The sequence below is a fragment of the Hyperoodon ampullatus genome, assembly GCF_949752795.1.
Source record: "Hyperoodon ampullatus genome assembly, chromosome: 3".
Lineage (NCBI taxonomy): Eukaryota > Metazoa > Chordata > Mammalia > Artiodactyla > Ziphiidae > Hyperoodon > Hyperoodon ampullatus.
The window spans coordinates 84,287,859-84,301,747 of NC_136916.1; the positions used below are offsets into that span (position 1 = coordinate 84,287,859).

The following is a 13,889-nucleotide window of genomic DNA, read 5'->3' on the forward strand; positions in this document are numbered from 1 at the left end:
TCTGAAATATTAAGGATATCCTTTATTAGGAGGTAAATTTCACAAGTATGTCTGATTTCAAGACAGTTGAGGAAGCTAAAGAAGAAAGTATCAACACACCTAGGAAGTAGCTGAATTTTCTTTTGAAATGTTTTCATCAGCAATTTCCTACATAAGCTCCTGGGGAGCACTATTTGAAAGAAAAGAAAAACTAAAGATACATGTCCAAGTGTTGGCCCTCGTGGCATGATTGTAGCTTTGTTGATAGGCATAGCATCTTTAGTGTAATATGCAATAATAGGAAAATTAGAATGGGCATGTGGATTTCTAGCTTGGGGTAGGTTAAGTTTCTATAGACTGTTATCGGAGATCTCCTATAGGTATCAAGTGCTTTGCTACTTGAGGTCCTCTTGACATTTTAAATGTTTTGATCTTAAATAAATTCCTGTTATTGAATACCAACTATATACTCGGCAGTTAGACAGTGACTGTACCAATTGAGGGGTTAGCCTGTAGTGTTGGGAACATAAAACCAAACAGGAATCCTTTATATGTCACTATTAAGTCCTTCATGTAAAGAAAATGGAGAGAGCTTCCCTGGTGGCGCAGTGGTTGAGAGTCCACCTGCCGATGCAGGGGATACAGGTTCGTTCCCCAGTCCGGGAAGATCCCACGTACCGCAGAGCGGCTGGGCTCGTGAGTCATGGCCGCTGAGCCTGCGCGTCCGGAGCCTGTGCTCCTCAACGGGAGAGGCCACAACAGTGAGAGGCAAAGAAAATGGAGAATGTTACGTTAGACAACATTGAGAGAGTTTGTAGTTAGGATGGGGATGGGAGTGGGAGTGGAATTTAGGTAGTCAGAAAAGATCTGCATGTGAGAAAAGCTACCAAGGGGAGGATGGGAAGGAGCCAATCACGTGAGGGTCCAGGGGAGGGACATTCTGGACAGAGAGAGCAGCGGATCCCGTCATTACACTCTCGCATCTTGGAATGACCAGGAAACAGGAAGTGGGGTAACTGTCCTTACAATCACTTTTATCATTGTTGTTGTATGTAGAAAATAAAATGTGCATAAGAAAAGCTTGGCACATTTACGTGATTAATAAATAAAAGTTCTTATTCTTCCCTTATTAAAGCTTGCTGTACTTTTTTGAAGAGTTGCATAACTATATTTAAATTTTCTGCTATTATTTAAACATAAAAGTTTTCCTTACTACTTCGCTATTTTATTCAACTATTTTTCCTATCAATAAAAATTTTATCAAATAACAGATTCTTATAAGCCCTTGTTTACCTAAATGAAGCAGCTTCTACAGTGTTCTGTTTATGCTCAACATGACATACTTCATGGTTTCTTTTCATGCCAAGTATATATTATTTTAATACTAAAAAATTTCTGTTTTTAGAAATATTTTAAATTTATAGCAAGTGTACTTATTAAAGCATTTATTTAAACACATATTTTTTAAAAATACTCTCTTCTTTTGACAAGGAGTGTAAAGTAGAGTTAGGTGTTTTGAAGTTAATTCTTTGCTGAAATGTGCCTGTAAGTCAGGCACATTTCTTGTCTGTGAAAATAATTCCTCTGGCTTTCCATGCTCAGTTTACAGAGTCAGTAGCCAAATGAGGATAAAAGATAGACTTGATCTAGAGAGTGTATATGAAGTTTTCTATTTAAATGTTTGGGTTTTCAATGCATGCTTCTCTTATTTTTAAATCTAATTGCTTGTAAAGCAGGAAATTTTTAAAAAGTAGGGTATTTTCAGCTATTAGAAGGGGATTAGGAAAGCTTTATGCAACTCATTATTAATATCAATTTTAACAGAGTATCTCTGAGAGTCTTCCAGAGAAGTATGTTGATCATTTATCTGGAGCTGCAGGTCAAAGAGGAAAAAATATATTAAATGGACAAGTAGAAGGTAAGAACTATATTTTTATGAAAAAGTCATTTGACAGCATGTTGATTTAAAATGGGAATTCTGATATATTCTAATAGCCAAAGAAAATCACCTGTCGGTTAAGAGGAAGAATCATTCCTCACACTGATTTCAAGTTGAACTGAGCCTGTCTCATTCTGGAAAAGAAGTGCTGTATCAGAAGAACTAAGCAGCTACATCTTTTTTTCTTCTCAAAAATCCATCAGCAGGGCTTCCCTGGTGGCGAAGTGGTTGAGAGTCCGCCTGCCGATGCAGGGGACACGGGTTCGTGTCCCGGTGCGGGAAGATCCCACATGCCCCGGAGCGGCTGGGCCCGTGAGCCATGGCCGCTGAGCCTGCGCGTCTGGAGCCCATGCTCCACAACGGGAGAGGCTACAGCAGTGAGAGGCTTGCGTACCGCAGGAAAAAAAAAAAAAATCCATCAGCAGGTTTAAGGCAGTTTTTATTTGGCCAAAAAGCAGTGCTTGAATACTTAACTGTGTGCTGTGTTCTATTTAAGTTCTGACTGTCCAGATGTTCTTTTGTAGACAACATGCCATGATATAATCTTCTATCTCCATGTCTGTTACCAAGTTACACTGTGAAGTGTGCCACCCTTTTGAGGTGGTCCTCAAAGACACAGTTTGCTTGTTGTTTAACCAAGTGTCCTAAAGCATGTACCTGAAGTTATATCATTTTTTATTCTAAAAAGCTATGCAGCTTATATTCTGAAAACTATTAAAAAACATAACACTGTCGATGTAAAAAAAAAAAAAGAAAAGAAAATCACCTGTCAAATGCATAGTGAGGAAAAAGACGAGAAAAGGAGGGAAGCTGTGTATCTTATCTGGTGTCAGCCACAGATTAAATTGAGAGTCCCCTTTAAGGAGCTAAATTATTAGTTCCGTTTCAAGGTACTCTACAACCTAAGGAAAGTCGGGAAATGAGGAAGAGGAAAGAAGGACTAAAGAATGAGAGAGGCAGAGGTTACAGGGAGTAAATGAAGGAAAAGGAAGCAGGGGTCTGTGGAGGACGGGGGCAAAGTAAAATAGGTCTTTAGAAAAGGGAAGAGCAGAGTATTTGAAACGTGAGACAAATTTGAAGTGAGCTTCCAGCACCGAAACTTGTCAGAGACGAACAGCAAAGCTTTCCCACTCTTACTGTGGGAATGTAGAAGCAGACTCATAGATCAGAGTTTCTCAAATTTTAATTAGTCCCCTGGGGACCTTGTGAAAAGTGCACATGCTGAGCAGCAGGTCTGGGATTGTGCATTTCTGACAAGCTCTCAGAGTAGCAAGGGTGTAGGCTTGCATTGAGAGAAATCTGGAAGAGGAGCCACTGGATAGTTCAAGACAGAACAGGATCAAGGAAAAGCATTATTTTGTTTTTCTTTCTGAGTGTGTTTATAGCCAGAGGGTAGCAAAGCGTTGAAGTAGAACTTATAGATGTAAGGTGCCACTGCTAAGCAAAGAGGAAAAAAGAAGTGGTGGGGATGATCCATAAAAGGAATGTCAAAGGGGGAGAATTAAGACCACAGATCCAGAGACTACCTTTGAAGAGGAAAGAATATAGTGAAAGGAAAGAGGGGGTGAAAGAAGGGTGTTAGGGAGGTGATTGTGGAGGTGATGAGGAAACTTGAGAGAACTCTCGTTAGATGACTTCAGTGTATTTACACTGAAACAAGGTTAGGTCATTGCTGCTCCAGAGAATACTGGAAGCAGGAGTGGGTGCTAGAATTGAGGTAAACCCCAGCTCCTCCTTGTAACTATCAGGCATCAAAGATATATGTTGTGTTGGTATGTGTTATTCAAATGAGATTAATTTGAATATGGAAGCATTGGCTGTTTTTTTTTTTTTTTTTAAGATAGGTTTGTGGGGTTTTTTTTTTTGGCTGCTTGGCTTGGCATGTGGGATCTTAAATTCCCCGACCAGGGATTGAACCAGTGCCCCCTGCAGTAGAAGCATGGGGTCTTCACCACTGGACTGCCAGGGGAGTCCCTAAGATAGCTAATTTTTTGATGATAATTGTTTCACAAAAATCCTTTTAAACATTAGCATGATATACTGAACCAAACTAATTTTGGAAACAAAAGAAATTAATAGGGTTCATTCCCTAAATGCTAAAATTGTTACTTTCAGTAAATACTACACTGATTTTGAAATATGAAAGATTTTTAATATCTAATAATTCTGTGGCAGTAAAATTTACTTTTTCCTTTTTGATAATCATGCTTCGATATTGAAAACTTATAATACGTTATTTCTTAGATGTGCCTTCTATACCTTCTTGCATGAGTGGATCGAGAAACTTTAAGATGACTAAACTAGAGGATCCAAGAAATGTAGGCATACCAGTAGCCCACATGGGTATGGAAAAACATGAATATTTTTATGAACTATTATTCTACAAGTGTATATCCAAGCTGATCAGTTCATAACACTTTCTCTGATGAGAAATGAATTATACATTCAACTGAACTGTCATCCCAACTGTGCACTTCCTAAATTACAGGACAAATTGAAGAACATGATAAATACTTGTAGTATAATGGTGTAAATGATGCTGCTGTATTGCATTCAAGATATGCTGTTGCATTTTACCATCAGCTTTCACATTTACCTTCTCGGGGTCATGATTTGTTCCTCTGATTAAAGATCACTTTTCTCCTCATCAATCAGCATGTTCACATTGGTACATGTGCATTTTTCTATTTTATAAAGGCTTTTGGAACATAATCTTACTTTTGAAATCTTAACTGCATGTTTTGTTAAACCTGTACTCCTATTTTTTCTTCAGTATCTATAGTGGATTCATATGTCTGTCTTGTTGCAGTCCTAACTTCCCCCAAGAAACAAAACACCAAAACCTAAAGTATTCACTGCCAAGGCCAAGCATGAGGATTCTGCTCAGTACTAACTGCATGAATATATAGTTGGCTTTCATAGTTACGTGTAATTGATTCTATGTCCCTTTTGCCTTTTAGATTCTCCTGAAAAATATCCTCACTTGAAGGTAAAAACTTATATTTTTGTCTTGAGTTATTAACTACAGATTGTATCAAATGTACATTATTTATTAATCAACTTGTTTCAAAACCCATTCAGCCTGCAGTTGGAGTGAAAGATTCTGTTCCTAATAAAACAGTAGGAATGAAGGATTTACAAACAGCCAGATCAGGTAAATTTTGCAGTGCAAGTTTCACTCTGGAAAGAGGTACACTAAAGTATTTGAAACGCTCACAGCCTTCATATTCCTAATTCTTTTTTCTTTTGTTTTTGCAAGTTTAATTGAAGGATTTGACATAAATAAGGCACATGTTATTGTTGGTATCCATGTTTTGAAAAAAAGATATTTACAAGCATAAGAAAAAGATATTTTTAAAATGTAAGCTTTAACTCAGATGTTTCTATGTACGTTTCAATACCCGAAAGTTCTCAGTTTGGAATCTCTGTACTTTTTAGGGATTCTCAGAGGTCAATTATTAGATTCTAAGATTTTTCCAGTTTTATAAAATGCTTATTTGAATTCTGACCTTAACCTAGAGTAAAGCTTCACTTGCTAACGTGTCAATTGTATTTCAAATTTAATTATTTCATTTTAGTGGTGTTACATGGATGAGCTTAAGCCAACCAGATGTTTTGATTAGCAGACTCTGTGTGTGTGTGTGTGTGTGTGTGTGGTCTTTGATTATTAAAAGTGGGGGAAAGTAATCATACCTTAATGACGATTTGATAGACACAATCTTTTAAAACAGCAATTCTGAAAGTTTTGGGCTTTAAGATCCTTTTATTTATTTGTTATTTTTTATGATGCAGATATAGGATCCTTTTATACTTTTAAAAATTATTGAGAATTCCAAGGAACTTTTGTTTAAGTAGGTTGTATCTACTGATGTTTACTGTATTGGAAAATAAAACTGAAAAATTTAAAATACAAGCACACACAATCATACATTCTATTAGCCATTAGAAGTATGATGTTATCACATATCTTGTCTCTGGAAAACTGCTCTGTACACTTAAAACAGAATGAGAATGGAAATAACGTTTACTGTTATTGTGAAAATAGTTTTGACCTCTTGGACCCCTTGAACGGTTGAGTCTTGGGACTCCAGGGATGCTCAGGTGACACTTGAGAACCACTGTTTTTAAACCATTTACAGAGCTCATGGATGTGAAATGATAAAGGGATGCTTGTGATGAAACAGGCTTTAAACTTTCACTTTTACATTTCTTGCTTTGTTCTTTGATTTGTCTTTTTTTTAATGTATACAGCAGGTTCTTATTAGTCATCAATTTTATACACATCAGTGTATACATGTCATTCCCAATCTCCCAATTCATCCCACCACCATCCCCAACCCCCTGTGGTTTTCCCCCCTTGGTGTCCATACGTTTGTTTTCTACAACTGTGCCTCAATTTCTGCCCTGCAAAGCAGTTCATCTGTACCATTTTTCTAGGTTCCACATATATGCGTCAATATACGATATTTGTTTTTCTCTTTCTGACTTACTTCACTCTGTATGACAGTCTCTGGATCCATCCACGTCTCAACAAATGACCCAATTTCATTCCTTTTTTATGGCTGAGTAATATTCCATTGTATATATGTACCCCATCTTCTTTATCCATTCGTCTGTCGATGGGCATTTAGGTTGCTTCCATGACCTGCCTACGGTAAATAGTGCTGCAGTGAACATTGGGGTGCATGTGTCTTCTTGAATTATGGTTTTCTCTGGGTATATGCCCAGTAGTGGGATTGCTGGATCATATGGTAATTCTATTTTTAGTTTTTTAAGGAACCTCCATACTGTTCTCCATAGTGGCTGTATCAGTTACATTCCCACCAACAGTGCAAGAGGGTTCTCTTTTCTCCATACCCTCTCCAGCCTTTGTTGTTTGTACATTTTCTGATGAAGCCCATTCTAACTGGTGTGAGGTGATACCTCATTCTAGTTTTGATTTGTATTTCTCTAATAATTAGTGATGTTGAACAGCTTTTCATGTGCTTCTTGGCCATCTGTATGTCTTCTTTGGAGAACTGTCTGTCTAGGTCTTCTGCCCATTTTTGGATTGGGTTGTTTGTTTTTTTAATATTGAGCTGCATGAGCTGTTTATATGTTTTGGAGATTAATCCTTTGTCCGTTGATTTGTCTGCAAATATTTTCTCCCATTCTGAGGGTTGTCTTTTTATGTTGTTTATGGTTTCCTTTCCTGTGCAAAAGCTTTGAAGTTTCACTAGGTCCCATTTGTTTATTTTTGTTTTTATTTCCATTACTCTAGGAGGTGGATCAAAAAAGATCTTGCTGTGATTAATGTCAAAGAGGGTTCTTCCTATGTTTTCCTCTAAGAGATTTATAGTGTCCAGTCTTACATTTAGGTCTCTAATCCATTTTGAGTTTATTTTTGTGTATGGTGTTAGGGAGTGTTCTAATATCATTCTTTCCATGTATCTGTCCAGTTTTCCCAGCACCACTTATTGAAGAGACTGTCTTTTCTCCATTGTATATCCTTGCCTCCTTTGTCATAGATTAGTTGACCATAGGTGTGTGGGTTTACCTCTGGGCTTTCTATCTTGTTCCATTGATCTATGTTTCTGTTTTTCTGCCAGTACCATATTGTCTTGATTACTGTAGCTTTGTAATATAGCCTGACGTCAGGGAGTCTGATTCCTCCAGCTGCGTTTTTTTCCCTCAAGACTGCTTTGGGTATTCGGGGTCGTTTTTGTCTGCATACAAATTTTACGATTTTTTGTTCTAGTTCCATAAAAAATGCCATTGGTAATTTGATAGGGATTGCATTGAATCTGTAGATTGCTTTGGGTAGTATAGTCATTTTCACAATATTGATTCTTTCAATCCAAGAACATGGTGTATCTCTCCATCTGTTGGTATCATCTTTAATTTCTTTCATCAGTGTCTTATACTTTTCTGCATACAGATCTTTTGTCTCCCTAGGTAGGTTTATTCCTAGGTATTTTATTCTTTTTGTTGCAATGGTAAATGAGAGTGTTTCCTTAATTTCTCTTTCATATTTTTCATCATTAGTGTATAGGAATGCAAGAGATTTCTGTGCATTAATTTTGTATCCTGCAACTTTACCAAATTCTTTGATTAGCTCTAGTAGTTTTCTGGTGGCATCTTTAGGATTCTCTATGTATGGTATCATGTCATTTGCAAACAGTGACAGTTTTACTTCTTCTTTTGCAATTTATATTCCTTTTATTTCTTTTTCTTCTCTGATTGCTGAGGCTAGGACTTCCAAAACTATGTTGAATATTAGTGGTGAGAGTGGACATCCTTGTCTTGTTCCTGATCTTAGAGGAAATGCTTTCAGTTTTTCACCATTGAGAATGATGTTTGCTCTTGGTTTGTAATATATGACCTTTATTATGTTGAGGTACGTTCCCTCTATGCCCACTTTCTGGAGAGTTTTTATCATAAATTGGTGTTGAAAGCTTTTTCTGCATCTATTGAGATGATCATATGGTTTTTATTCTTCAATTTGTTAATATGGTGTATCACATTGATGGATTTGTGTATATTGAAGAATCCTTGCATCCCTGGGATAAATCCTTGTTGATCATGGTGTATGATCCTTTTAATGCATTGTTGGATTCTGTTTGCTAGTATTTTGTTGAGGATTTTTGCATCTATATTCATCAGGGATATTGGTCTGTAATTTTCTTTTTTTGTCGTATCTTTGTCTGGTTTTGGTATCAGGGTGATGGTGGCCTCGTAAAATGAGTTTGGGAGTGCTCCTTCCTCTGCAATTTTTTGGAAGAGTTTGAGAAGGATGGGTGTTAGCTCTCCTCTAAATGGTTGATAAAATTTACCTGTGAAGCCATCTGCTCCTGGACTTTCTGTTTGTTGGAAGATTTTTAATCACAGCTTCAATTTCATTACTTGTGATTGCTCTGTTCATATTTTCTGTTTCTCCTGGTTCAGTCTTGGAAGGTTATACCTTTCTAAGAATTTGTCCATTTCTTCCAGGTTGTCCATTTTATTGGCATAGAGTTGCTTGTAGTAGTCTCTTAAGATGCTTTGTCTTTCTGCGGTGTCTGTTGTAACTTCTCCTTTTTCATTTCTAATTTTATTGATTTGAGTCCTCTCCCTCTTTTTCTTGATGAGTCTGGCTAATGGTTTATCAATTTTGTTTATCTTCTCAAAGAACCAGCTTTTAGTTTTATTGATCTTTGCTATTGTTTTCTTTGTGTCTATTTCATTTATTTCTGCTCTGATCTTTGTTTTCTTTCCTTCTGCTAACTTTGGGTTTTGTTTGTTCTTCTTTCTCTAGTTCCTTTAGGTATAAAGTTAGATTATTTATTTGAGGTTTTTCTTGTTTCTTGAGGTCGGCTTGTATAGCTATAAACTTCCCTCTTAAGACTGCTTTTGCTGCATCCCATAGGTTTTGGATTGTTGTGTTTTCATTGTCATTTGTCTCTAGGTATTTTTTGATTTCCTCTTTGATTTCTTCAGTGATCTCTTGGTTATCTAGTAATTTACTGTTTAGCCTCCATGTGTTTGTGTATTTTATGTTTTTCCACTGTAATTCATTTCTAATCTCATAGTGTTGTGGTCAGAAAAGATGCTTGATATGATTTCAATTTTCTTAAATTTACTGAGGCTTGGTTTGTGACCCAAGATGTGATTTATCCTGGAGAATGTTCTGTGCGCACTTGAGAAGAAAGTGTAATCTGCTGTTTTTGGATGGAATGTCCTATAAATATCAATTAAATCTATCTGGCCTATTGTGTCATTTAAAGCTTCTGTTTCCTTATTTATTTACATTTTGGATGATCTGTCCATTGGTGCAAGTGAGGTGTTAAAGTCCCCCACTATTATTGTGTTACTGTTGATTTCCTCTTTTACAGCTGTTAGCTGTTGCCTTATATATTGAGGTGGTCCTATGTTGGGTGCATATATATTTATAATTGTTATATATTCTTCTTGGATTGATCCCTTGATCATTATATAGTGTCCTTCCTTGTCTTTTGCAACATTCTTTATTTTAAAGTCTATTTTATGTGATATGAGTATTGTTACTCCAGCTTTCTTTTGATTTCCATTTGCATGGAATATCTTTTTCCATCCCCTCACTTTCAGTCTGTATGTGTCCGTAGGTCTGAAGTGGGGCTCTTGTAGACAGCATATATATGGGTCTTGTGTTTGTATCCATTCAGCAAGCCTGTGTCTTTTGGTTGGAGCATTTAATCCATTCATGTTTAAGGTAATTATCAATATGTATGTTCCTATGACCATTTTCTTAATTCTTTTGTGTTTGTTTTTTTTTCACACTTTAAAAACTTTATTTATATAAAAAAACTCATTTGTTTTTAAAAGCATTAACAAGAGAGAAAGAAAAACAGAAAAGGTATGGAGCAGAAGTCATGCCCCTTAGTAGTGTTCCGTGGGAAGGTGGGATTTTTGGTTCTCTGAATTTGAACGTTTAGTGTTTTTATAAATGAAAAGGAAGAAACAAACAGCTTTAACTTTAAGTCCCCAAAAGCCCATGGCTGTTCTATTACCCACATCCCACCGACAAAAAGAGCACCAGGAAAAGAGCAGCAGAAGACAAGAGAAATGAAGTGTGGAGCCACATCTGGATGGGGGCGATTTCCCTTGTGCAGTATGCTCTTAGGGTCACAGAGAGGAAAAGGCTCCTTTTTGCCAGAAAAGGATTGGGACGAAATGTGACGGGGAAAAGGGGTAAATAAGGAATTTTAATGCAGAGGGGAAGGTGGGTGGTGGGTTGTGCACTTTTGTCCTACCCCAAAGCCTCAATATATAAAGGAAGGGGGAGGGAGGAGGATAAAGATTTACAGTTGCATTAAACAGAGCTTTTTGATTAAGGGGAGGAGTAAAAGGCAAATAAGGGAAAGGGTTAAAAAAAAATCAACCGCATAGCAGCTGATTCCTCTAGCCCAACCTGCTAATATACCCTAAACTAAAAGGAGGAGGTACAGGGGTGGTGGGGGGTCGGGGAGGGGGATATGGACACGACTTCCCTATAACCCCTTCAGAGACGACAATCACTCTGGGCAGCTAAGGAGTAAGAGCCACACCACTCACTCCTCCCACCAATCTCATCTGGAGGTTCATCAGAACAGGATTTTTGCAAAATCCCAACATATACAGTTGAGGAAAACCTTCTGTGGCTAAAATTAGAGGCTATTCCAATTCCCAGTGGAGAGACTGAGGTTCTCTAGGTCACCTCTCCTCTTCTTTCTGCTATTTAGGCAAGAAGTAGGTAAGAAAGCAACAAACTTACTACATTTTGACAGAATTAAACTTGTATTATTTTGAAGGAGCCTGTGATTAAGAATGATAAATGCGTACTGTCATCCCTAGAGCAACTGCTAAGACATAACTCACAATAGGAGGAACAGGGAATTTCCTGTTAGTCCAGTGGTTAGAACTCCATGCTCTCACTGCCAAGGGCCCGGGTTCAATTCCTGTTGGGGAACTAAGATCCCACAAGCCCTGCTGTGCAGCCAAAAAAGAAGAAGAGGAACACAGGGATCTCTTTAGATACGAGAAAAACAGAAAACAAATAGCAAATGGCAGATGTAAAAGCAACTACATAAATATTAAATATGAATGAACTAAACACCCTACTCAAACAACAGAGATTTTCACACTGGATTAAAAAAAAAAACAAGATTGGGCTTCCCTGGTGGTGCAGTGGTTGAGAGCCCGCCTGCCGATGCAGGGGACATGGGTTCGTGCCCCGGTCCGGGAAGATCCCACATGCCGCAGCCAGCTGGGCCCGTGAGCCATGGTCACTGAGCCTGCACGTCCGGAGCCTGTGCTCCGCAATGGGAGAGGCCACAACAGCGAGAGGCCCGCGTACCGCCAAAAACAAAAACAAACAAAAAAAAGATCCATATGATAAAGGACTTGTCTTTAGAATATATGATCTCTTACAACACAGAAGACAACAACCCAAAGAGGGGAGGGAGAATTTCAACAGACATTTCTCCAAAGACGATATACAAATGACCAAAAGCCTAGCAGAGGATGTTCAAAATCACTAGTCCTAGGGAAATGTAAATTAAATCCACAATGAGATTCTACTTCATACCCACTAGATTGGCTTTGTCAAAAAGACAAGACTATAAGAAACACTGTACAAGATATGGAGAAACGGGACCCTTCATACACTGGTAGTTGGAACATTAAATTATATAGTTACTTTCAAAACAGTTCATCAGGTTCTTAAAAAGTTAAACAGAAACTCACCACATCACACAGCAATTTCTAGAAGTCTACCAAGACAAATGAAAACGTGTCCATGCAAAGACATGTATACTCATATATATATAAACACAGAGAGAAGGGGAGGGAAGGAGGGAGGGAGGGAAGAGAGGAGGAAGGCAGAAAGGAAGCAGGGGCAATAAAAAACGGGCAAATGAAAATAACTGGTATATCTGAATCAAGGGTATATGAGAATTCCTTGTATTATTCTGGTATTGTTTCTCTAAGTTTGAAAGGACATCAAAATTTTAAATTACCCAAATAAAGGGCAAGAATATCATGTAGCAAGCTCCCTCTACCAACCTCAACAAAGACCATATACAGCTTACAAGTTACTAGAAAACTGTAGGTAATTTTAATAAAATCACTTCAAGAATATAGTATGGTTGTAAAACCACTACAATGTGCTCTAAAATAATTTTTCTACTGAGTTAAATAAAGTCATCCGTAAATTCTGTAACAACACATTCATATGCACAAAATCTGACTGAAAAATAAACACAACTTTCCATTTCTAACACAGCATAATTCAAAAGTTCACTCTGAATGGGACTGGGTTTTTGGTTTTATTTTGGTTTTAACGCAAAGCATAATTACACAGTTATTCATAATTTGAGGTGTGTTACTTGTTTATTTAACAAAATACTGCTGCTCTGAAATAAACTTCATTTTCAGAGTGATAGTAATGTTAAAAAAAAAAAGACCTTGAAAATGCAAGCTGCATTTTAAAAAGCTTATAATAATCATTTAAATTCCGATTGTATCTGTAGGTTCACAATTCTCTACTCTTAGATTTTTAAAAAAACGCTTTATATATGGTCTATCTAGATCATAATTAAGTGCATCTTAATGAAGTTTCCACTGATGTATGTAGAAATATGATTTACCAATAGCCAAATAGCATCATTTCTTTATCAAAGATAAGTGGTACTATCTAGAAATAAAGACAATCCTTCAAGAATTTTATTTTCCTAAGTAAAAATACTTCCCAAGAGCTAAAGGCACAATTTCTATTCACATCTAGCACTGTAACCAACCATAAAATCATTACTTATTTTCAACTTAATAACTAATCGACATTTCTCAAACAAGCTGTTTTCAATCCTGATAGTTCTTTATTTTCTTTAATAAATTGCTGTTTGCAGTAGGTGTCCATCGTGAGAATAATCAAAATTAGATAAATGTGACAAAAGACTGACAAAGTGTTTCACACCCTTGAGTGATACCAAGAATGGGAGAAAAGTGTTGCAAAATACGACTACTGCAGTGCTACTTATGGTCTTGCAATAAAACCAACAATGCATCAAGAGCTATCATCTCACATGCAATTTCTTCCCCTCAAGAACAATCTGAATCTCTTTGACATCCAAAGTCTCATAGGTCAGTAAAGCTTCCGCTAGATTCTTGTGCTCTTTTGCATGAGTCTTCAAGATATGTTTTGCTCGCTCATACGAATCCTGAAATACAAAGCAGATATGTAAAAGGCAGAAACCTTAGGAGAAGCACAAACCCTAAATGAGATAAAAAGCCTTTATGCACCCTAAAAAAACTATAAAATCTATTGACTTCTAGTTATGAAAGATAAATGCATTTAAAAGCTTGGTTCCCTAAAGATAACTCTTTCATACTTTCAAATGTTACATTTTTAACGTCAAAGTCTATCATAGAGATAAGTGAGGACTACTTAAACAAAAAGCTACTTAAGAAATAAAAGTATACACTGTACTCATCTGCTTTC

The 13,889-nt window shown here is 37.0% G+C and overlaps 1 protein-coding gene across 1 annotated transcript in view; it reads left to right on the top strand.

Moving 5' to 3' along the window:
* The first annotated feature begins 1,857 nt into the window (after positions 1-1,857).
* LOC307051000 (ankyrin repeat domain-containing protein 26-like) overlaps positions 1,858-13,889 on the top strand; it is a 94,710-nt gene continuing 82,678 nt past the window's right edge. The window contains exons 1-3 of the mRNA XM_079701314.1: positions 1,858-1,897; positions 4,879-4,907; positions 5,000-5,072. Coding sequence (XP_079557440.1) covers positions 5,045-5,072 — 28 coding nt within the window. The 5' untranslated portion in view covers positions 1,858-1,897; positions 4,879-4,907; positions 5,000-5,044. The remainder of the gene's footprint in view (positions 1,898-4,878; positions 4,908-4,999; positions 5,073-13,889) is intronic.